Here is a 23,793-nt window from a genome sequence, read left to right on the forward strand (position 1 = left end):
AATGAAATCAGGAGAGTTAGTAGACATTTTGGAATGTTTTTGTTAATTTTTTATTAAGGAAGGATCTGTTCTCACTTTAGAGCCTTTGGTCTACCTCTAAATATGACCATTAAACAACTATTGAAAGTAAAAGTTATTTAAAAATACCAGAACCATTTCTGATTACTATTTTTTAGGGTTGTGTCGTCCCCTCCCCCCACCGCCCCGTTAGAATTGAAGATGTATTGAGGTTAACAGTCAGTGGCATATCAATCCCTTTAAAATTACTTTCCATGGTTCCCAGACAGCTTGGGTAACAGTGACTCACTGAGCATTTGCCAGTTTTGCCTCTGCCCACTGTCCTGTCAGTTTTAAAAGGTGTCTAGTTCATGCAGATTCCAAGGCATGGCCTATACTCACTGTCTCTAATTGGAATATGTATTGAGTTGGTTGACGGATTAAGTGTTTGTTGAATTTGATAGCATTATAGACTTGATGAAATTGCGTATGTCAGAGGTGGGGTGGGGTGAGTATGTGCACTCAGGATTATTGCGTGCATTTGAAGGCCAAAGTAAGGTTGGGTATTCTCTATGACTCTATGCATTATTCCTTTGAGACAGTCTTTACCTGTACCTGGAACTAGAGTAACAAACCCCAGCTTATCTCACCTCCCCAATCCCAGTACTGTGCTTAGAGGCGGTTTGGTTTGTGGATGTTGGGATCCTAAAATAAACAGCTGGCACCCTACCCACTGAACAATCTCTGGCTCCTGATGAAATGTTTTAATCATTATATAATAGGAGCAATTTTATGGAACTTTATAAAATGGTTTTTGAATTTCAATGAATTTTGGCATGCATCTTTCTCATTTCCAATTGACAAAGATATTTTTCTGAATTTTCGAAAAATTTTACATTTATGAGTATCTAAATTTGACTGTGTACCTTGTGAATGCCTAGTGCCTACAGAGGTATAAAAATAACAATAATAATCAGCAATAAAAAACCAGGGGGGGCATTAGATCCCCCTAGAGCTAGAGTTATCGATGGTTGGTCAGCCACCACGTGGGTGTTGGGCATGGCCCTTGACCACTGAGCCATTTCTCTACCCCCAAGAATATGTCTTGTGTCCTCTTTGTCATTGTACTTGAGTCCTAGTCCTGGACATTATTGATCTGCATTGTGTGCCTACAGACTGGTTTTGCTTTTTTTAAACTTTGATGTGGAATGATAAAATGTATGTTTGTGTCTGGCTGTTCTTTATCAGCAAGGTTTGGAGATTGTGTTACAGCAGCTATCAGAATTCTTACTGCTCAGTGGTATTCCATTCTGTGCATGTACTTCTGTTCAGGTTTTAATCTATTCATAATCATTTGGATTGCTTCCAGTTTTAGCTTATTAACAATTGTGTGTGTTTATATATGGATCATTTTGTGGGTATACTTAATGATAGAAATTGGAACAAGTGGCTTTTTGATCATGTTTCAAAGAAACAGAGTAAATGGTGTTTCTTCAGGACTAAACGGCTACGGGACCTGGTGGGACATAAACCTCCAGTCAACATTCTTGCTGCACAATATTGAGACTATAACTAATTGTTCCTACAGGTTCCAGCAACAGATAGAAATGCATTAAGTTCACTCTGGGGAAAATTGGCCTCTGAAATCTTAATGCAGAATTGGGATGCAGCCATGGAGGACCTTACTCGGTTAAAAGAGACCATAGACAATAACGTGAGTTATGTGTTCTGGATTGATTCTCTGAAATTTCTATGTACTTGTCGTGTTTTCTGATATGGGACAACATTGCTCTCTTAAGAGGGATAAGACATAAAACTCTTTTATATTTGGGTTTTTGTTACTGTTTTGACTTGACCAAAAAAGCATAGTTGATTTGCTTTTGTTAACTTTGAAGACTGACACACTTGGTTTGACCGATAGAGGAAAGGATTTAGCTCTTCACGTCTGTGCCAGTGGAAACCGCCTCCTACTGTAGAGAGCTGTTGAAAGGTGACGGCTAGACCCACGTTAATGTCACCCACCTACACAAATTGAGGACTGTTTACTTCTGCCCTTGTTTATACAATGTCTTCTGAAGTGATTATAAAATGTAATAGTTTGAAATATCATGAGAAGAGGATAGTAGTCAGACTTGATCATAATGCCTGGCTAGTATATGCCTTAGACTCCAGTCTAGTTCTAATTACAGTTTTGAGATTGCATATGTTTAGTGCTTGTCTGTTTTTCACATACTAATATTTCCTGTGTATACATTTCTTAATCCTTCAGTCTGTGAGTTCTCCGCTCCAGTCTCTTCAACAGCGAACGTGGCTCATTCATTGGTCTCTGTTTGTTTTTTTCAATCATCCAAAAGGCCGTGATAATATTATTGATCTCTTCCTTTACCAACCACAGTAAGTTACTTCACTGTTTAATTTTAGTTTTTGATTATCTATATTTGTCACCTGCCAGTTTTGTTTGATTGTAGTACTTGATAATTAAAAACCTCACATGTAGCTATTAGGTAAGTTATTTGATAACTCTAGGCCCGTCTTTCAAAATTCCTCTTAAAGTATGATTTCTGAACCAACAATATAGATAACATGAAGACTCAGGGCTCATCCAGAGGATTAAATCAGACTTTGCATTGTCACAGGGGCCTCTGTTGTCCTGCATACAGCTGTTCCTCTATTTTAGTGGGTTACATATCTGTAACCAACTGAGAAAAATTTCATTTTTACCAAATATGTACTGGTATTTTCTTGTAATTATTCCATAAATAATATAGCAGTAACTATATTTATCAATGGTAATCACAGCATACAGAGGGAAATCCCATATCAACAAACAGAAACTATATATTATTAGGTATTATAGGTAATTAGAGATTATTTTAATTATACAGGAGTATATGCAAGCTGTAGCCCATAATTTTATAAGGGACTTAAGCATCCCTAGATTTAGAGAAACAATGGCATTTTGGAACCAATCCTCTATTGATATTGAGGGTTGACTATATATTCAAGTGTAAGGAATTAAGACTTATGCTAAATTATTGGAAGGGAAAGAAGGGTAGAGGTTATATCATGGAAGAGTCCCTTTTGTATCAACTTACCCTGTCCGGCCTTTGGCTTATCTTGATTTGATAAGAAATCTACCCACTGCATTGTAAATTTGTTAACTACACTATTGTGTTGTTGGCCAGAAGTTTTGTTTTGTTTTTATTTTATTTTTTTGTTTACCTTTTTAAAGTTCTTACTGTTACTGAGGTTTTCTGTGTACCTCAGTCTTGCCTAAAACGTGATCATCCTTCTTTGATTCACAGATATATACCACAGATTTGACTCTTACAGATATAAGGGTGTGTGTGTGTGTGTGTTTGTGCAAATAAATAAGTAAATAAATAAATAGAGTTTCTGATTAGTTGTTTTGTTAGCCAAGTAAGAAAAGTCATTTACCAGTAGGGATTCAGTTGTTTTTTATTTCAGCAGCCAAAGACACACAACCAGGACAAATGAACTTGTTTGAAACTAGAATGGTTGCTGAGGTGGGACCAGGGCCGTGGTCTGGGAAAGGTAGATGTTTTCTGAGTTACAGCTGCCCTTGGGCTCCTGTCATGCACAGCAGGACATGGAGATTCACTTCTGCAGTCTAATATTCAGGCTGAGATTTCAAAGGGAAACAGTGCTTTCATGTCAAATTTATGCTTTAGTAAAGTCATTTCAGTGACAGCATGATATGAATCACAAGCCAGGCCTTGCAGCTTTGTGTGTTTTCTGTTCTGTCCAAAGCTAAAACAAGAAGCAGAACTTCTTGCTGCACAGATCTGTGACTGATCCGTTCAAACTCACATCTCACTTCTAGAATGTCATAGACCTCATTACAAGCACAAAGGAAAAGTCCCATATTTCTAAATTCATTCAGCTAACTTCAACTGGAAGTGATGAATCTGTAGTGCAGTTGCATGCGAAGAAGCAATGTTAAGACAATTTAATTGAATTATATAAGCAATAAAGTGTTCCCATATGCTTGTCAGTAGATAGCAGTAGTTAGTATCTAGAAAGAAAAATGATTTTAGAAGCTAAATATAAGAATTGGGGGTGTTAGCTTAGTGGTAGAGCTACATTTCTGTATAGTTTTTCTAAGACCCTGGCTTTGAGCTCTGGCATTGCAACATCTCCACCCCCCCCCCCAATATTAAATATTTGGAAATTTTATTATAGGTCAGCATTAACCAATAAACATTTTAAAATGTGTAATAAATATTTTTTTATTTACTTTTTTTTTAAGATGGCGGATCTCTGTGAGTTCGAGACCAGCCTGGTCTACAGAGCTAGTTCCAGGACAGGCTCCAAAGCCACAGAGAAACCCTGTCTCGAAAAACCAAAAAAAAAAAAAAAAAAAAGATGATCTCATTGAGCCTACACTGTCCTTGAACTTTAGTGTCTAAGGATGAGTTGAACACCTGATTTTCTGCATCCTGCTCCCAAGTGTGGACATTACAGGTGTGCACTGTCATGTCCAACTCAATTGCCATCAATTTTTTTAAGCACTTCTAAATTTGAACTCTGTTATCCCCAATGAAGGAATTCTATTTGTCTCATTACTTAACGTATGTTTTTAAACATATATTCAAATGCTTTATTTTAATTTTGTCAGAATAGTTTAGAAATTTGACTTCTCTTATATAAGTACCTGTGTAATCATCCTAGTTCTTCACATCATTTTTGTCAGCTTCTATGTATTCACAGAAACGGTATCCCAAGGAAGTGGTTCACAGGAGTATGAAAAGAATGCAAGTTTAGTATCATATGATAAGTTTGCAGATTATTAGGTATTAAATTCTAAAACCCTGAAGAATTCAGTAGGAATATGTAATACAGTGATGTGTGTGCACTTGCATGTGTATATGCATGTGCTCATGTTACAGTCTAGGAGAGCATGGGAAGTCCATATTTAAAAGCTTCCTGGAATTTCATCTTCTGAGAAGTTTATAATTGGAGGAACAATTTCTTTGGAGTCAACTTTATTGATGGGAGCTGGATCTATACTCTAGAACTGGAATATATAGCTTTGAGAAATCATCTTTACAGACATAATTCTGAACTCGACATCATACCTGGTGGGGAAGGTACTCAACTAGTATGTATTGGATCTATATAAGGAAGTTGTTAGAGTAATGCAATGACTTAGAAGGTTGTCCATCGTCGCTAGTAGCATGATTTGGTAATTAATGGTGAAGACCCCATTGGCATTTATGTCACATCTATTCCTGTTTTTCATGATTGCTACTGCTACACATTTAATCCAGGCCATGTAATACTTTAATAATGTCCTCATTGTTTCTACTTTTACATCAGCAAATTTAGTTTGTGTACGTGCCCAGTGTTCTCACTGTGAAAATACCTGCACATGCAAAGTCTCTCTCCTCTGTTCCTATGAGAGAGTCTAAGTCATAGCTGTCTCCAGAGCTTTTGGGATAAACTAATAGTATATCTAGAGACCTTCCAACATCGATTCCGCAATAGTAAGGACTTACTGGATTCTTGAATGAGTCTTCCTACTCACTCTTGGCAGTAGTGGTGCAGTTCCCATCCTGTCATTAAATTCTGCTGGTTTTATAGGTAGTTGTTCCCTTAAATGTTTGCGGTCTTAAGTTAAACAGTGTAGACAGATGTTTCCTTTAATTCACACTGAATTATTTACATTGAAAATTGTGGGAGTTTAGTGACTATCAAGTAATTGTTGTATTTTTACTTTAGGTACCTTAATGCAATCCAGACGATGTGTCCTCATATTCTCCGCTATCTGACTACTGCCGTCATAACGAACAAAGATGTGCGGAAACGCCGGCAGGTGCTGAAAGACCTAGTGAAAGTTATTCAGCAGGTAAAACCAAACACCTTAAATCGCTGAAACCTTAGCTTTGATCTCTTCTAAAGTAAGTGAAAATATATAAAGTGGAAGGGAAGTGTACATGAAGTTAGAAGAGAGACAAGTCCTAAACGTTTACTTCTGTAAATTCCCAGTATCTTTGTGACAGATGTGGTGTGAGTGATGCTTGGTGCTTTCTTCCAAAGACTCTGGCTTGCTTCTTGGTGTTTTGGGGAGTTGTTACCTGCACAACTAGATGGTGACCTTTGGAATAGAATGTATAGTAAGATTTCTTAAGATGGACAGAAGCCATTGCTGTTAAAGTTATATTGAGCTTCTCAAAAAAACAAGCATAAACAGTATAAGAACTCTTTATTTAACATAATAATGCATTTATACAAGGAAGCAATTGTTACAGTAGGGTTATATCTTCATAGCTGAAGAAGTTCATTGTTTATTGACTAAAGGAGTCTAAGTATTAGAATTGAAAACTTCTGAATAATTCTGAGAGTTTCGAGACTTTGGACAGTATTCCAGGCTTACTGAGTTCCCTGGGATTATGCGTTTGACTAGGTGCTGTGAAGATAGGACAGTGGATTATTTGCTGTTAATTAATGATAAGAAAACTGGAAAGTGGTGATACTTTAAATAGGCAATGTGCTAAACAGTGCTCCACCAGCTCTAACTGGACATGTGACTTGATTTTACAGGAGTCTTACACATATAAAGACCCAATTACAGAATTTGTTGAATGCTTATATGTCAACTTTGATTTTGATGGGGCTCAGAAAAAGTTGAGGGAATGTGAATCGGTAAGTATGAATTTTTACTAATCAGTTTACATTTTTAAATTTCTAGACGTGGTATTGAAGTAATTGAATTAAAAAAGAAGCTAAATGGGTTATTGGTAGAATGAAGTCGTGTAATTAGCATTTGTCTCCATTGGTTACAGAAGTTAAAGCCTCAGCTGTTTTGAATGCATCTGGGTCTCCTTAATTCTGTTTTTCTAATCTGGTTCATATGTACATACGTATCACAACTTTGACTCATACTTGGAGTTATTTTTAGAATTTTTTAAGTGATTATATTTAACATTTCCTATAAACCAGGAAATTTTTATAGTTATGATTTTATACCCAGTCTTTCCTTTTGTTTAGTTGACAAGTTCTTCCAGAGAAAATCTGGAACTTGATATGTAGACCAAACTGTCAATGGACTCACAGAGACCCATTCACTTGCCTCTGCCTCCCATACACTGGTATTAAAGGCTGGCATCTTTACGCTTTGCTGCTGCTTTTATCATTTGTTTTGTTTTGTTTGATTTTTAAAGAACTTTGTAATGTTTGTGCGCACAGACGTGGAAGCTAGACAAGAGCTTTGTGGGGCTTGTTTGTCCTTTCACCGTTGCGTCGGTTCCAGGGTTTATGCTTGCTTGCGATGCTTTACCCCCTGAGCCATATCCAGGGCTTTGCCACATCTAGTTAATTAATTAATTGATCAGCTCATATTCACAACATATTTTGTGGTTAGGTCAGGGTTGAGCGCACAGTTTGTTATTTATCTTCAACTGATCTTAGGCCCATGATCTTTGTACCTTAGGTTCTTGAGTGCTGGGATTGTAGGTGTATGATGCCATGCTCAACTAATTTCATCTTTTAAAATCAAATTTTGGGAAAAAGTGTACAATTTAATTAGGATCTTTTTTCTCTAAGGGGAAGAATGGAAATATGTATTGTGCTATTTTTTTAAATATTAGTCAACATGGAAAACTAAAATCTTATCTTGATAGTTTGTAATCTTATAACCATGTGATCATTACCATTGCTGTTGAAATAATCTCTTTTAACTGTTACTGTCTTTGAAATAGTAGCCATTCTTGCACTGTTTTCTCAGTCTGTTTGTCTTGTGTTGCAGAAAGTTCATGTCCTTAGTCCATTTCTTCTTTTTAGTAGTTAGGGCATGTTGGACTAAACAAAACATGCCAGGAAGTTGCTCTGCTGTTTCAGATCATCATTGAGCCACTGAGGCTTTCTTGAAGTTTTTCTTCCATCATTTTATAACTACTTGTTTAAAATATTAAGGATTTGAAGCATGAGCAATATTCTAGAAATTGGTATGCTGTAGGGTTTTTAGGTAGATTATAGTGAACAGAACAATAAAGTAGACAAAGTGAGTCAAGTTTTAGAAACAGTCGTCAGCAACATTAATTTTATAATCTATTTTATGCATATAGGTGCTTGTGAATGACTTCTTCTTGGTGGCTTGTCTTGAGGACTTCATTGAAAATGCCCGTCTCTTCATATTTGAAACCTTTTGTCGTATTCACCAGTGTATCAGCATTAAGTAAGAACACTCAGATCAGATATATATTTTTCTACCTTTATTTATAATCTGTGTAATTGCCATTTATTATGATGATACATGAAATAAGATTTCATTTGATTCCATTTTTGTTTCTCTTTGCTTTTAGAAGAAACAAAATTTGCTCATGATTTGTGAAAATCTTAATGTGTTTGAATTTTGCGAATCTTTAGTCTTTATTTGTGTGGCAGAATAAAATTTTTGCAAGTGACAAGTTGAAAACCTAAACTTCCTTTCCGTTACCTTTTTAAACAGTCAATAGTGTCGTGCCGTTAGGAAGGGCTATTTAAGATGGTTTTCAGCAGTAGGGCAATGAGTTAGCCCTTAGCAAATGGGAAATTTTGTTGTAAGACTACTACATTTGGTAATAATTTCTGTTAATTAAGTTTGTTTATTTAATTACATATTTGAATTCTCATATAGTAAGCTGCTGTGACATCCTAAAATGTTGAAACATGGAAAGCTTGTGGTAAAGTTGAGTTGAAAGTTTCTCTGTTGTGTGAGAAAATAATTGGCAAAATTGTGAAATGTACATGACCTATTAGAAACTAATTTCATGTATTAGGCTTTCAAAAATTATTAGTGCCCTTTGGCCACAGATGAAGTCAAATATAAAACATAAAAACTTAGTGCTTTTAATGTTTGCCTCTGAGGAATTTTGTGTAAACCAAATTCTGTTTCTTAATGTCATTTGTTTTTGGTAAGAGATCTATCCATGCTTGCCTAATTTTAGTGGGTTGTCCTTGAAGTGGTTGTCCATAGTTAGACTTGCAGTGTGATCCCTGGGCCTTTCTTAGGGGCTTAGGGCTTCATTGTAGTTTGCAAGCATGCCTTTTAAAATTGATTTTCCTCCTAGTCTTAATAAAAAATTGATGTGTGATTTAAAAGGCAGGCACATCACATAGGGCTGGGCTGATGGACAGCTACCTGGGTTAGAGGATTTGTTTTGGAGATTTGTAATTGGGCTTCTCTGTGAAAAAGGAATGCTTAATATTTTGGTTTTCTTTTGTAATTTCTCCATTCCCTCGTAGGCTGTGTTCTCTTTTGTGTTGGAATTGATTTGTTTTGTTTGCATGTGTATTTGGCCAGATACATCTTGCTCCTATGTTTTATAGCGGATCTTTGTTGAGTGAGTAAATGTGCTCTGAACATCTTAAATCGTGAGGCTTCTTTGCATTGTGCTTCTGAAGTGTCATGGATAAGGAATTTGTGATAATTCTCGCTCTTTACATTTACAAGTTGGTATTTGGGTTTATGTTTACTGTGTTTGACAGTGAAAGAGACCAAGCGTTCATACTCGGGTGAAATGTGCAGCCTGGTCATGGTAATGGACTAGGACTCTGAATGCTTATGGTTTTGTCTGTGTTGATTGCTTGGCTTGCTCTTTTGTACTGCCAGAATCCAACTAGGCCCTTGTAATTGTTAGGCAAGCTCTTGAACACTGACCTGTGCATAAAGTTTTCCTATTTATCTTATGGACATTTTAATTTTCCTTGGATCTCTTTTCTCTTTTGCTAGACTATCTCTAAAACATCTTTAACTAAATTGCTAGAGGCATTCCAAAGCCCTGGGTTCTTCTAGTCCTTGCACTGCATTTACTTGAGGTTGTCTAAACTTCTTTTTGCCTGCCTTAGAAGATTAAAAGTACAAAAAAATTAGTAATTTAAGGAATATGTTGATGTGGATCATTTTTCTTCAAAATAGTACGTTAGGCATATTCAGGTTAGTATGGCTATGAATGTTTTCAAATAACAGAAGTTTTGATCTGCAAGAGCCCTTAGAAAAAACTATGAATCCAGTACTGCACAGCTATAGAAAAACTGATTTTAAGTCTTTTCAGTAGGATGAGTGTAGAAAAACAGAACTTTCTATGGTGGTAGAGGAACTGTTTTCTATCTTCATTGTTCAGCCTGAGCTCCTTGAAACATGACATATATTTCAAGTTCTAGAACCAGAGTTTTCAAATGTTGAGTATGCATATGTGTGCTGGTCTGTGTGGAAGCAATTTGGCTGACTGTCACATGCAGTATTACTTACATGTATAGTTGCGTATGCATGCACGTATATTAAATCAGGCCTTCTTCATGATGTTTTAGCATACATTTTTCATACATTTCTTTGGAACCTCACGACTTGTAGAAATACTGACTCTGTACTCTTTTATTTAGCTGGAAACCTTGAGGTTTGATATCCAGCAAACCTAGGTCATCCTGGATTACCAAGCTTAGGCTGGTAAAGCCTACATTGTATTGCTCTTCACCTTGAATTGTTTTGTTGTGAACAGTTTATATTATTAGAAACAATCTTCATATAAATTGTTTAGAATACCAGCTGAGCCAAAGAGTAAACATGAAGTCCATTACAGCTTTTAATTCTGTATCACAAAATCTTTAGTTTTGTTTGGCACATACAGTTGTGAGGTATAGCAAGGTTGCCTTGCTGTACCTTGGGTTGATTATCCCAAATCATAGCCAGAAATTAAATAATCACGTCCTGTCACTTGATTTTTTTATCCATGTAAATTACATCTCTTTAGAGTAATTGATAGACCAGTATCATACTATCTTTACTATATTGAATAATTTCATGTTATTAAAGTTTTACTAGACTAGAATAACAGCAGCTGAGAGTAATATAAAGTATTTATATTAGGATTAAAAATGCAGTAGATCTCTTCATTCAGATTCCAATGACAGAATCCATAAAAATGACCAACAGAACTAACCTTTGTCTTTAAACAGTACACAGGAAGAAAGGCCTGTATATCTGTAAGAGCATGCTATGAGAACTAATTAAAGACTCTGCTAAGAAACTATGACTAACTGTGAGAGCAGGACACAGACATTTCAGAAACACCAAGTGCTGAATGCGACAACTGTAATGTGTATATGTGTATGTATACATGTTTGTGTGTGTGTGTGTGTGTGTGTGTGTGTGTGTGTATATATATATATATACAATATTAATTAAAGCTTGGCTGCAGTCTTCATATCTTGACCTTTAGTCAATAATGTTTGAAATTAAAAAAAAAAACAAAACTTGTCAACTAAAATTTGGAAAAGCAGGTTGTATGAAGTCAATACTAATATCCTTTGTGAAGTGCTGGTCTCCCAAATCTGTGCTAAGATGGGCAGAATAACTAACCACTGTGGGATTTCAGAGTAGAGAAAGAGACCATCCTCAAGACACGGGATTACTACTTGATAGATAGTCAATCTGGGATCAATAAAAACCCAGTTAAGTCTCTAGATCAAGATATTTATGTAATGTTTGTAAATATGTCTGCTGCTATCAATTACTTCACAGAAACAAAGAGAAATACCTGGTTTGTGCTGGAAGCATGAACAAGCTTAGTTAAAGTAACTGGACTGAGGATAGATACTGCTTTTGTTTGGTGTTGAAGATTATTTGCTTTCTTAACTTATTTGTTATGTTTTTGTATCTGGTATCTGATAAACTAGTCAACATAAAGATGTCTGAAGCAAGTTTTAGAGAAACTATTTAGGTCTACTTTGAAATTGCTCCAGACACAGTTAAGAGTTTTAGTACTGTTTGCATCTAGAATTTGTGTTTGTTTAGATTGGGAGGATTCATTTTAGAGCATTTTGTAGAGTTGCCTAAGCCATCTTTTTTTAATTAATTAATTTATTTATTAAAAATTTCCACTTCCTCCCCTCCTCCCATTTCCCTCCCACTTCCTCTCTCCCTCCCTCTTCAGTCCTAAGAGGAGTCAGGGTTTCCTGCCCTAAGGGAAGTCCAAGCCCCCCCCCCCCAATCCAGGTCTAGGAATTTATCTTTATCTTTCAAGCTTTGGTATTTTAGTGTTTTGCATGAATTTGAGAGACAGAGCAGGGGTCGGGGCGGAGGAGGCGGGGGAGACCCCAGCACAGGCATACCAGGTCAAATGGCAGCTTTACTGAACTAGGTCTTTCCACCTTTGCATGCCAATCCATTTTGCCAGCCTAGTTTTTATATTCTTTAATTTGTTCTTGAAGTGATTGGTAACTTAGATTACCTGAGGTTCCATCAAAGTAATGTACCAATACTCTTAGAACTTATTTTATTAAGAGTCAAGAAACGCAGTACAGTGGGGACCTTGAATAGCCCGCCCACCTAAGGTGGAGAGTCTAAGCAGCTCCGCTGTGTCCCTGCAGCCATGTTAGAATGTGAGTATAAAGGAAAGGGATATTGATTTCAGTTAAGAGTTACTGTGTAGAGTGTGATTTCTTGCTTTTAAAATCTGAAATCAGGTGTTTACTTTGGTCAGCTCTCCAGGCTAGAATTGGTTTTTGGTTTAGCTTTGCTAAATCCTGTTGTATCTCTCATAGATCTTTTAGGTTTTTGGTTTTATAGTTGTTGTTGTTGATCTATTTAGGGATTAGGTAAAATGCCTACTCCCTTACTTCTCAGCTTAAATACTCAGAGTTGATGTTTGTCACAAGCATCAAAGCCAGTTCATATTTCATTGAGTGAGTGATGGGAAGGAAGAGAGCTAACTGATTTGCTAGCAGTGGCATATGGTATTCATGAGGGGGAATAACTGGAAGCTGAAAACTTAGATTATAGCTAAATTGGAGGAAGACATGACTTGAAAGTTTATGCTTTTTGTATTGAGATTTTTTTTTTTTTAAGATTTGAAAAGAGCTGGGAAATAAACTGATGGTTGGGTTTTAGGATTAAACAACTATGTGAAATAGATTAAGGGCTCAAGATACAGATTATACAGATAATGGAAACTAGTACCCGAGCCTGAATCAGATTGTGGCTAGAGTAGGAGTCAGGCAGTTAGGTATTCATTTGGTGGCTCCTTTATGAGTTGCATGGCTCTCTTTTCTGGGTGCATAGTAAACAAGGAGCTCACAAAGGTCTGTATTCTTGGGATGATTTATCACCGTCCTTTGTTTCCATGTAAGAGACAAGTGATTCAAGTGAGGGAAAGCTAGAGGGATGGCCTGTGCAGAGACCCTAAAGTAAAGTTGGGAGTGTGAAGAAAGGTTAGTGTGTCTGCTGGAGTACAGTGCTTTTCATGGTGAGAGTAGATGAGAAAACATAATTAAAGGAGCAATTGAGGGACTTCCTTCTAGATATGGGGTACATAGTTAATAGTCATGTCCAAGATCCTGAAGAAGGATCTGAAGTCTATGCAAAGTATAAGTCAAACACTGTCTATAAAAACTAAATGTGTACGTCTGTCTGTCCTTAGTATGCTAGCAGATAAACTGAATATGACTCCAGAAGAAGCTGAGCGATGGATTGTGAATCTGATTAGAAATGCAAGGTTGGATGCCAAGATTGACTCCAAACTAGTGAGTATTATAGTAGGTTTGGTACATGCTGTTTAACAGTCACGGAATAACTACAAATTTTCCATTAGAAATTTTATTCTGTATACTTTGTTTGAGACAGGGTCTCACTGTGAAGATGAGGCTGGCCAGGTGCCTCCTCTGCTGGAATTACAGTCATGCACAACACAGCACCTGTTCAGGAAACTTGGTTAGGTTGAGCCTGGTGATGCAGGCCTGTAATTGCCCCTAGTTGGGCTCTGAGGCTGGATTGAAGGCCATACTGGGCAAATACCCTCAAAATGGAAAAGTAAAACCAGGATGGCAGCCGTCATCAGGCCTAGGGGTATACCAGGACAGAACTGTAACTCTGACAGAGTTCCTGCCTGTTCCGTGGCAGCCCATTTCTAGTACTATATGTCCCACCAAAAAGTAGTTGGGTGACAGTTTTTTGTTTGAAGATGGTAGTACCTCCTATGTTTTCTTGCTGGGTGAATGTTCTTGTCCCCGTACAGTGTATAGGTGTGCAGCAGGCGGGTGGTATTGTGTTATGCTCAGATTTACTGAGACGCTCCACTCATTGGTTTTGCTACAGTAATAATTTGTCTTTCATTTTAGGGTCACGTGGTAATGGGTAACAATGCAGTATCACCCTATCAGCAAGTGATTGAAAAGACAAAAAGTCTTTCTTTTAGAAGCCAAATGTTGGCCATGAATATCGAAAAGAAACTCAATCAGAACAGTAGATCAGAGGTAAGAGCCAAGCATTTTCCATTCTGTTTGGTATGTAGCAATAATGTAACAACTGTTACATGAACATTGAGAACATATCAGTATTGGTTAGTTCTAATTTTGTGTTTCCTTTTAAGCTTTTAAGTATTTTGTTCAAGAAAGTAAATTTTGTCTTAAATATGTTAGGTTCCTAATTATAACTGGGTTGTTTTTTTCTTTTACTCTTCTTACGTGACTTCATTAACTTGCTTCCTCAGGGCTCAGCATATGTTGATGTCGATAGATGATACCTTACATGTACTTGAAATGTGTGTCCTTTCTAACGCTAAAGACACAGTTCTATAAAAATACTGCTTTCTATGCTGATCTTACATAAATTTTAATTTTATCTTTTATTTGATGTTCATAAATAACTGTCCAAAAATATCCACTTCTCTTTTTAGTAGAGATCCCTTGTTTTTTTAGACGTTCATGGAATTTGAGTGGCCTTGTGACTTCAAAATTCCAAAGCATTTGTAATTCTACTTACACACTGAGCACATACAACTGAGGGTAGAAAGTGTTAGTAAGTAACTCAGAATATTTAAGGACTCATTGAATTGAGACCAGAATAGGTTAGAGTGGATTTACAATTGCATTCTACAACCAAGTCTAGTAGAACTGAAACTGAACAGTAGTTTATACGATAATTTTTTCTTGTTTACTGTTTTTCCTCTATGTCCAGAATAAATTTGATTATTGTTACCATGTTAGTGACTGATTATTGGTGTGCTTTATTCCCGTCCAAAAGCTGTACCAGTGATGAGGTGTTTGTACTTCCTTCTTCTCTTTTAACATGGGGTTTCCATCTTGATGGTTTCTCTCTGCATGTATTTTAGGCTCCCAACTGGGCAACCCAAGATTCTGGCTTCTATTAAAGAATTCTAAAGAAAAGAAGAAAAAGGAATCAATAAAAGACACAGTAACCATTATATATATAAAGAACAACATACATTTTTAGGAGCATTTGACATGTTTGCTGTAAATTTTGGAGAATTTGAATAAAATTGGCCATGATTCACTTTTATCTTGTTTGAGTTTCCTTGTATGTGCAAGTGTGTTTCATTAACTTGGTTTTCAAACAATTATATTCCTAGTTGCTAAACCCATATAAGAGATCCATGTGTAAATCCAGTTTCCCAGGGTACTGTAGGACAGTACATTACAGAGTATTGGCATGGGAACAGGATGTGTAAGTGGCTCTTTTTTAAATATGTGCAGATTTGTGTACCTTGTGGTTGAGGTACAGAACTATCTTTAGGTCACCTCAATAGTTCTAATATGTGGTAGCCACTAATCTCTGTCTCTGAGAATTTTACAAAAATGAAATTAGAATCAGCCTGCCTTATTGACAAGTTTTACATGCACAGTTGTACGAGCAAAAAATTCTCAGAGCAACAAATGTATCTATACTAAATATAACATATAATCAACAAATTGTCATATAGATCAGTCCTGTATTTCTTTTATCACTTAGTAGGACTCCTTTTGTTTATTTACCATATTGTAATAATGATGTATTTGTTGAAAGATACTTTGGTGCTGTGGGACAATGGTTTTGTCCCACAACACCTCAATTTGTCACTGGTTTAATAAAGTGCTGATTGGCCAGTAGCCTGGCAGGAAGTATAGACGGGGTGACCGGAATAGCAGAATTCTGGGAAGAGGAAAGGCTTAGTCTGCAGTTGACACCCAGAGGCAGAGAAAGCAAGATGAGAATGCCTCGCTGATAAAGGGTACCAAGCCATGTGGCTAACAGAGACAAAAATTATGGGTTAAAATGTAAGAGTTAATAAGACTGAGCTAATAGTCCTACCAGTTTATAATTAATGTAGACCTCTGTGTTTCTTTGTGATTAATGGCTGTGGCACTGGGCAGGGTAGAAACCTCTGTCAACAAACAGCAACAACAAAATGATATGTGGAATTGAGAAGCCATGGAGTCGCCAGGGGAAAAAAGACATGAGCTGCCAGCTGTAACCTGGCTGATAGGCCACAAGTCTCATAATAAGATATAAAATGATAGAAATCGGTTAACCAACCATGTAAGAGCTAGCTAATAATACGCTTGAGTGATTGGCCAAGCAGTGTTTCGATTAATATAGTTTCTGTGTGATTATTTCGGGAGTCTGGGCAGCCGGGAAACAAACGAGCAGCCTCCAACACTTTGGTGGTTTCTAGTTTGGTAATACTACAAGTAAAGCTTTTAAAAATAATTTTTTTTAGTTACTCTAGTTAGAGACTAAGTCGAAGTATAAGTCACATTTTATAAATTCTCTGAATGTCATACACTCTTGAGTTTAATAGATACCTATCTTGGGTCTTGCTCACACAGAATTGGACTGGTATGATTGTCTATTTCTCTTTCTCCCATGCTAATGGTATAAACATGAAAGACCTTTCTTCTGTTTTATTGTTTGTCAGACCACTGCTAAAAGTCAATTGTTCAGATTCTCTTGTACTTTTATTGCATATTCCACTTAGAAAGCACAGAACTCCCAAGAGCAGGGTGTACACCGTATAATAATAACGATTTTCGCCCTGAAGGCTTTATGCTCTCCTGTTGGAACTGTTCAGCTGTTATATAGTACAAAGGCATGTGTTTGATTAAGTGAATGCTTATGGCTATCTTCAATAAATTTCATTTCTGTAAACAACCAAGTGCCAGAATTGAGGTTTCTGGCTTTTGGTTTGGGATATGGGTATTGCTAAGTAGGAGTCCAGAGGTGCTGATTGTTGTGAAAATCTGAATGTCACCCTGGCAACTCTAGATAGTATAAAAGAATATTTGTAGCATGAAATTATCAGAGTTCATGTTGAAAGTTTCAGAAATCGATATCAGTAACAAGATAGAAAGTGATCCTCATATAATAGCTAATTTTATTATCAAAAATTCTGATCAGCCAGGCGGTGGTGGCGCACGCCTTTAATCCCAGCACTCGGGAGGCAGAGGCAGGTGGATCTCTGTGAGTTCGAGACCAGCCTGGTCTACAAGAGCTAGTTCCAGGACAAGCTCCAAAACCACAGAGAAACCCTGTCTTGAAAAACAAAAACAAAACAAAACAAAAAGTTCTGATCAGTAACAAAGCCATATTTCATTACAAGGCTAAGTAGAATTGCATGCACTACTAAGATGTCAAGTTTTAATCTATAACTTAACCAAGACACATTTATAGCAAATATTTCTCCACAACTGAAAAGTTCATCAGATATGGCCTAAGTGGGTTACCAAAAGTTCAGGGAAGGGATGTAGTTACTATTATGTCTCTGCTGGGCTCGGAACAACCTTCAGGAAAAGGAATTTACCTTAGGCAAGCTAGAAACATGAAAATGTTCATAGTACTTTTATATTGGTGGCAAAGTATGGTGGTCTAGTATTTATGTTAAGGTGTAGAGCAGAGAACAACTGTATCAGATCTGTCATATTGCTGAAGGGTAGTTAGTCTTTTGTGGGTTGTTAGGGCCATGGTCAGTATAGTTATTTGAAGTGAGCACAAAATGTATTCCATATTCAGTTTGACCAGTGTGATCTCTGCCTAGTAGTTTTCCACTTCTCTTGAAACAATATGCCACTATTGGTTGTCAGGGTTCGAGAGAAACCCCCACGGAAAGACCAGCAACCACATGTGCAGTAACAAAAGCACTTTATTGATTCCAACCTTGGGGTGGCAAAATGGCCACCCCCAAAGAAGATTACAAACTGCTTTTAAGCAGAATTAGGGAAATCCAGAGAGAAGGGATTATCTGGGGTTGACTGGTGGAGGAAAGAGTAGTCTGGGGCTTGATTGGTGAGAGCTGACTGGTGGGAGACCTAGTGGTTAGGCACTTGCCAGTGACAGGGTAGGGATAGGGAAAGCTGTCTTTAGCTTGCAGGAGGTTGGGAGTGTCTGCCGAGTTGGCAGAAGGCTCTTCGGAATTCATCTATAAATTGCGATTTTCCTGAGAACTGTTTACTCAGCTCTGTCTCATTCTAGTGACCTAAATTAAGGTCTCTGTCAGGGCTCTCTGGTATGCTGTCCTGTCCATACCCCTGTCCCCCCACTTCCTCCCCCTCACAAGTCCTTTCATTAGTATCATTTAGAAAAAATTATATCATGGTCATTTTTGCATATTTATGACATCTATTCATTATCAAGATATATTCTTTACATGCATTTGTATAAAAGTTACTTGGCTGTGGATATGACCTTAAACAACAGAAAAGGTTTTTCAGTAAGGTGTCAAGTCAAAATAAATTTTATTTTTCATGTTTGTAATATTCCACATTCTATGCATTAGCAGCTTTTGTGCAAATCCATGAAGAATTTACATATTTGTAAACTGCATATTTGTGTATTTTATTGTTTTCTACTTGTAAGCATGTGTTTGTGCTATTTAAAAGTATGAACTATATAAACATATATAATGTATATCCATATGTGTGTATAGACGCACACAAAAATATGCAAACTGTTTTAAAAAAATCAAGAAATACCTAGTAACTCCGTTCAGTTCTTCTGCTTAAATAAAAATCTTAATTTTTGCCTGGCAATGGTGGCACACGCCTTTAATCCCAGCACTCAGGAGGCAGAGGCAGGCAGATTTCTGTGAGTTCAAGGCCAGCCTGGTTTACAAGAGTTCCAGGACAGGCTCCAAAGCTACAGAGAAAAAGAAAGAAAAGAAAAACTTAATTCTTGAAGAGTTACATTTTCTTCATCATCCCTGGAAAGTAAGCACTGTGGTGACTTGTATGAATATTCTTATATAAAAGTTTAGATTTCAATTTTTTTCAGTCAAACTGAAAGTATGCTTCGTATTCTGTAGCTTGCTTCACTCAGGTTAGTCCATAGCTTCTCACTGCCTTTGGTGTTAACCTCTTATGTATGATACCATAGATTACTCAAGCACGCGTTGTGTAATAGTTTCCTCTGAGATTAAAACATTTCATCCTGCAGGAAGCTCTTTAAACCAGAGGTAAACAAAACAGCTTCAGGAAGTTCCTGAAACTGACCAGGTTGACTTTGCCCCTCCCTTTCAGAGTAAACAATGAAAGCTGGGAGTCCCTGTAGATCTGTGAAGAAGACTTAGACCAAACCAGTTGCCTAAAAGGTTTCAACCTACTGAGGCATCCAGAAAGGACACTTGAACCTGTTGAGCATGCAGTCTGTGCAGCATTTTTCATGCTCCTAGCTTTGTGAGCTGTCATCCATGCTGGGGTGGGCTTTAGTGATGTAGATGTCCGTGAGTCATTTGGGTTTCTGTAAGTGAGCCCTCACCTACTCATGTAAATAACACCAATAAACATCCTTGGTTCACCAAATTGGACCTTGGTGGTATCCACACTTTGGTGTTTCTTGGAATCCCTGTCAGGGGTGAGTAGATGTATGCATTGCAACTCCCCAGAGAGCATCCTGTTACACAGTGTGTTGATAAACAAGCTTCCAACTTTTTGCTTAGTGTGGAGTTTTTTTGAACTAGTTAGGATAGTTGATGGAGGAAGGTCATTGGTTAAATAAAAAGAAGCTGCTTGGCTCTCATTGGTTAGGAGATAGGTGGGAGGAGTAAACAGAACAAAACGCTGGGAGGAAGAGGAAGTGAGGTCAGACCCTACAGCTCTCCTCTCCGGAGCAGACGCAAGAGAGACGCCATGCTACCTGCTCCAGGGAAGACACACACTATGAAGCTCCGACCCAGGATGGACTTAGGCTAGAATCTTCCCGGTAAGCGCACCTAGGGGCGCTACACAGATGACTAGAAATGGGCTAAATTAATATGTGAGAATTAGCCTAGAAGAGGCTAGATAGGAATGGGCCAGAGCAGTGTTTAAATGAATACAGTGTCTGTGTAATTATTTCGGGGCATAAGCTAGCCGGGCAGGCGGCTGGGGTTTTGGGGACGTAGCCCCGCCGCCGCTCCATATTACTACAGATAGTGTGTGTTTATGCCAGGGAAAGCTGTGTATATTGTTGATTATTAATACAGAAGTGGTTCCGACTTAATGTTTTTGATCTGTCTCCTTTGGCTTTTTCTTTCTTTTAATTCTAGCTCCTTAGATTGTTCTCTGAAGTTTTACTATTTCCCCTGTAATAGCTGAACAACCCAGGGCTGTATTTCTGTTCTTAGAATGGTTAATTCTAGAAAATCTGGCATGCATGATTTTACTTGTAATTTAAAGTTACTATCTCGGCACCAGCCAGATGTACAGACTGTTATATTGAATGAAATTCCTATCTTTTTTTGATATCCATTCTGCCCATATTGTAACACTCAAACAACATTGTTTTGCCACTGCTAGAACTTCTTTCTTTAATTGATATTTTTCAGGCTCACTATAATAGCTCTGTGCAAATTTTAGTTAAGCAAAATGGGATTCATCGTGACCTGTCAATTGGAAGATGTTGTTTGTACTGTTCTCTTGATAGAAAGATGACTCTTTGGATATTTTTTCCCCAAATTTCTGAGGTTTGTTTCCTCAGGTATTCTCATGGGGGTAGGCAAGTTGTGTGTGTGTGTGTGTGTGTGTGTGTGTGTGTGATATTTTACAAATATTTTGGTTGATTTTTTTTTTAAACATGCCTTCTGGTTCTCTCGTGACTGTTTTATCTGATTTACTGGTAGATATCTGTTGAATTTCTCACTTTGATGATTATTTCACCCTATTTTTTTATGGTCTGTTTTTAAAAATCTTACTTTTGATAGCTAGATGAAAGGTCATCACTCAACTGCTTGTCAAGTCTCAAACTGCACACTTTAATGAATGTCTTCGCCTTTAGTTAGAATGGCCATTCTCAAACTGGAGCTTTGCCTGTGGTTTTATACTTTAACTCTCAATTATTATATTTTATGCACTTACCCACTATATACATAGACACAAGTGCAAAAAATAATTAACCAGAGAATCTTTTAAATGCAACCTGTTTAAGCTTTATATTTTGTGTGCTGAACATTCTCTGCTCCTTTCCTTGTCCAAGCTACCACCAGTTACCTCTATGAATTTTATAGCTTTGGTACTCCCCATTTTATTTTTCATGACTAAAAAACATATCATTTTATGCCAACTATAAGCCTTGCTGTTTTCAAACTGTTTTGATGGCTGTAGATTAAGAAAAGCCTTATAAATTGTCCTATTCTCTGTGTGTGTGTGTGCGCGCGCGCGTGCAATGTATATATTAGTAATTGTGTCCCTAAAATGAGAACCTGCTAATTGGTGCTAAAATACCTTATAGAAGCATTGCTCTCTTGTCCAGGTGCCACTCTTCTGGGAATGAATTTTGTCCCTCTACGGCCTCACTATGTAATGATTTCTACATGAGAGGGCCCTTGGTGGCAAGAGCCCACTATGAGTGAGGTGAGACACACAGGTCATACAGAGAGCTTAGGTGAGGGGTTTATTGAAAGAAGGGTAGAAGGGGAGGGAAGAGAGAAGGAGACTAGCTTGCCTCTTCAGAACAGCAGGAAGAGAGTGGGAATGGGCAGAGCTTGTTTCTTAAAGGAACCTTTGCAGCTGTGTACAGACTTATGTACTGCCTGAGTGCATCCTGCCAGGTGGCAGGCCAGTATAATGCCTGAATCCTAACACTACCCATGCATGTACTTCTAATTTGCATTTTACTTTTCCTCTGGAACTCAATTCTGATATCAAGGAAGGTTTTTCTTCTCTCTGGTGTATATTAGTCTTCAGTAAATTGTTGAATCAAAGAATAATATTCAAGAGGGGAAAAATGTTGGTTTGAAGCTCTAAAGCTGAAATTAAATTTACAAATCAGAAAATGTACTTCTGCCATTGTTATGGTATAGCTTGTATCTTTGTGTGCCTGAATCAAGCACCCCATAAATCAATAGTTGAGCCTCATGGCACAGACTTGATCTCAGATACTCAGAAGGCTGAAGCAGGAAGATTCAAAGTCTACGGCCTGTGTGGGCTTCAGGGGAAGCTCAGTGCCAGCCCTGAAACGTGCCAAAGGAGCAATATGAGAAGGTTAAGGATTTCAAAAGTCCTGCAGATACAGAGAAGGGCTAAGGGGCCTGCTGAGCATATGCAGGGCCCCAAACTGAAACCCCAGGACTACAAAATCAAATATATATCATCAGAGCCCTGCTTTTAAGTAAATCAAAAGCATCATTCAGACTTAAGATTGCTGCTAGATGAGTTTATTTTGTTTGGAAAGAACAGTGTGCCGGGGGTGGGGTGGGATGATCAGTTGCATGAAGACATGCGTCTTGGAATTGTATTTATACGAAAAGTTTTAGAACTTCTTTTTAGTCTTCTTGGTAATGGTGGAAATTAGAGTGGAAAAGTCTTCAAAGCCTCTTCGCTCTCAGCCTAGCAGCATCAGTGACACAGCTAGGCAGTGCACAGAAGCACTGAGCTTCCGAACTGATGGTGGGTGAATCTAGCCGATACTTCCTGGCCTCCTGATGATCCCTAAGTATGGCCACTGTTGTGCTTCCCATCTGGTAAGCCTGTGAACAGAAAGGGTGCTGCTACTTTGAGAGACCTTTCCCGCTTGGTTTGAAGAGGCAGACCACTGGGAAGTAACCCTCGTGGTTTCTGTGAGTTGGTTGATCCAGAATAACACTGATTTGTTTGTGTGACATCTCTTTTTATTGCGAATCCCTAGTGTCTAGCATATTTTAGGCTTCTGTAAATTGTTGAATCAAAGAATAATATTCAGAAGGATCTGAGAGAGGAAAAAAAATCCTCCGAGAGAGGAACTAACAGGGAAGCCACTGAAATTGACATCCCATTGGCAGTAACGCCAGCAGTAAAACTGACCAGTAAAGACTAACAATAAGAAAAATAGTCAAGGCCAGGGCCAAACTATCAGAGTGAAATGTTTAGCGCTTCCAGTGAGACTTTAATTACTCTTAAAAGCAGCTCACTGTTCAACTGTTTCTGTGTTTCCTGTGCATAATTTACTCTGATGCAATTGCAATGTTGAGATCGAGGATCCTCTGGAAAAAAGCTCCACCTTCCTGGAGAAGGAGCACAAACACTGTTCTGTTCTGCCCAGTTTTCATTTTCTGAACTTAATAAATGGTTTGGCTGTTAGAATCTGCACAAATGAACATTAATGCATTTCCTATTTGGGTTCTAAAGCTGACTGTTGTGCTGCCTTCTGTTTCATCTGATGAGTTGGGGTTGGGGGGAAATGCCAGGATTGATGGATTTTTTGTTTTTAAGTGTTATGAAAACAGTGAAGAGACGGAAGTAATACTCTTTGAAGATGACGTTTGAACAGACACCAGCTTGGCCACTTGCAGGCATCATTCCAGGTAAATAAGATTGTGTGTGTGTGTGTCTTTCTGTCTGTCTGTCTAAAGATATACTTCTAAGATATGTGGATTAGTGCTAGAGAGGATTGAAGGCCGTAGATGTACCAAATGGGCAAAATGACATAAAGCATAATAGGTCACAAAAAAACTTCTTTATTTCATCAGGATTTACAAACTGCAAGTTCTGCAGGAATAAAATACTGAGGTGCATTTTTAGGGACATGTTTAAGTATTACTTCTGCATTGCCCTCTTATTAAAGGGATGGTAATTGAC

At 37.7% G+C, this 23,793-nt stretch overlaps 1 protein-coding gene across 1 annotated transcript in view; it reads left to right on the forward strand.

Annotated features, from left to right (window-relative positions):
* The window catches only part of Eif3e (eukaryotic translation initiation factor 3 subunit E), a 28,436-nt gene extending 13,144 nt beyond the window's left edge, over positions 1–15,292 (forward strand). Inside the window, exons 6-13 of the mRNA XM_075961062.1 lie at positions 1,586–1,711; positions 2,267–2,391; positions 5,740–5,866; positions 6,562–6,663; positions 8,085–8,194; positions 13,416–13,518; positions 14,113–14,247; positions 15,105–15,292. Of these exons, the coding sequence (XP_075817177.1) occupies positions 1,586–1,711; positions 2,267–2,391; positions 5,740–5,866; positions 6,562–6,663; positions 8,085–8,194; positions 13,416–13,518; positions 14,113–14,247; positions 15,105–15,143 (867 nt within the window). The 3' untranslated portion in view covers positions 15,144–15,292. The remainder of the gene's footprint in view (positions 1–1,585; positions 1,712–2,266; positions 2,392–5,739; positions 5,867–6,561; positions 6,664–8,084; positions 8,195–13,415; positions 13,519–14,112; positions 14,248–15,104) is intronic.
* Positions 15,293–23,793: the final 8,501 nt, after the last annotated feature.

The sequence above is a fragment of the Microtus pennsylvanicus genome, chromosome 2 (genome assembly GCF_037038515.1).
Source record: "Microtus pennsylvanicus isolate mMicPen1 chromosome 2, mMicPen1.hap1, whole genome shotgun sequence".
In the NCBI taxonomy this organism is placed as follows: Eukaryota; Metazoa; Chordata; class Mammalia; order Rodentia; family Cricetidae; genus Microtus; species Microtus pennsylvanicus.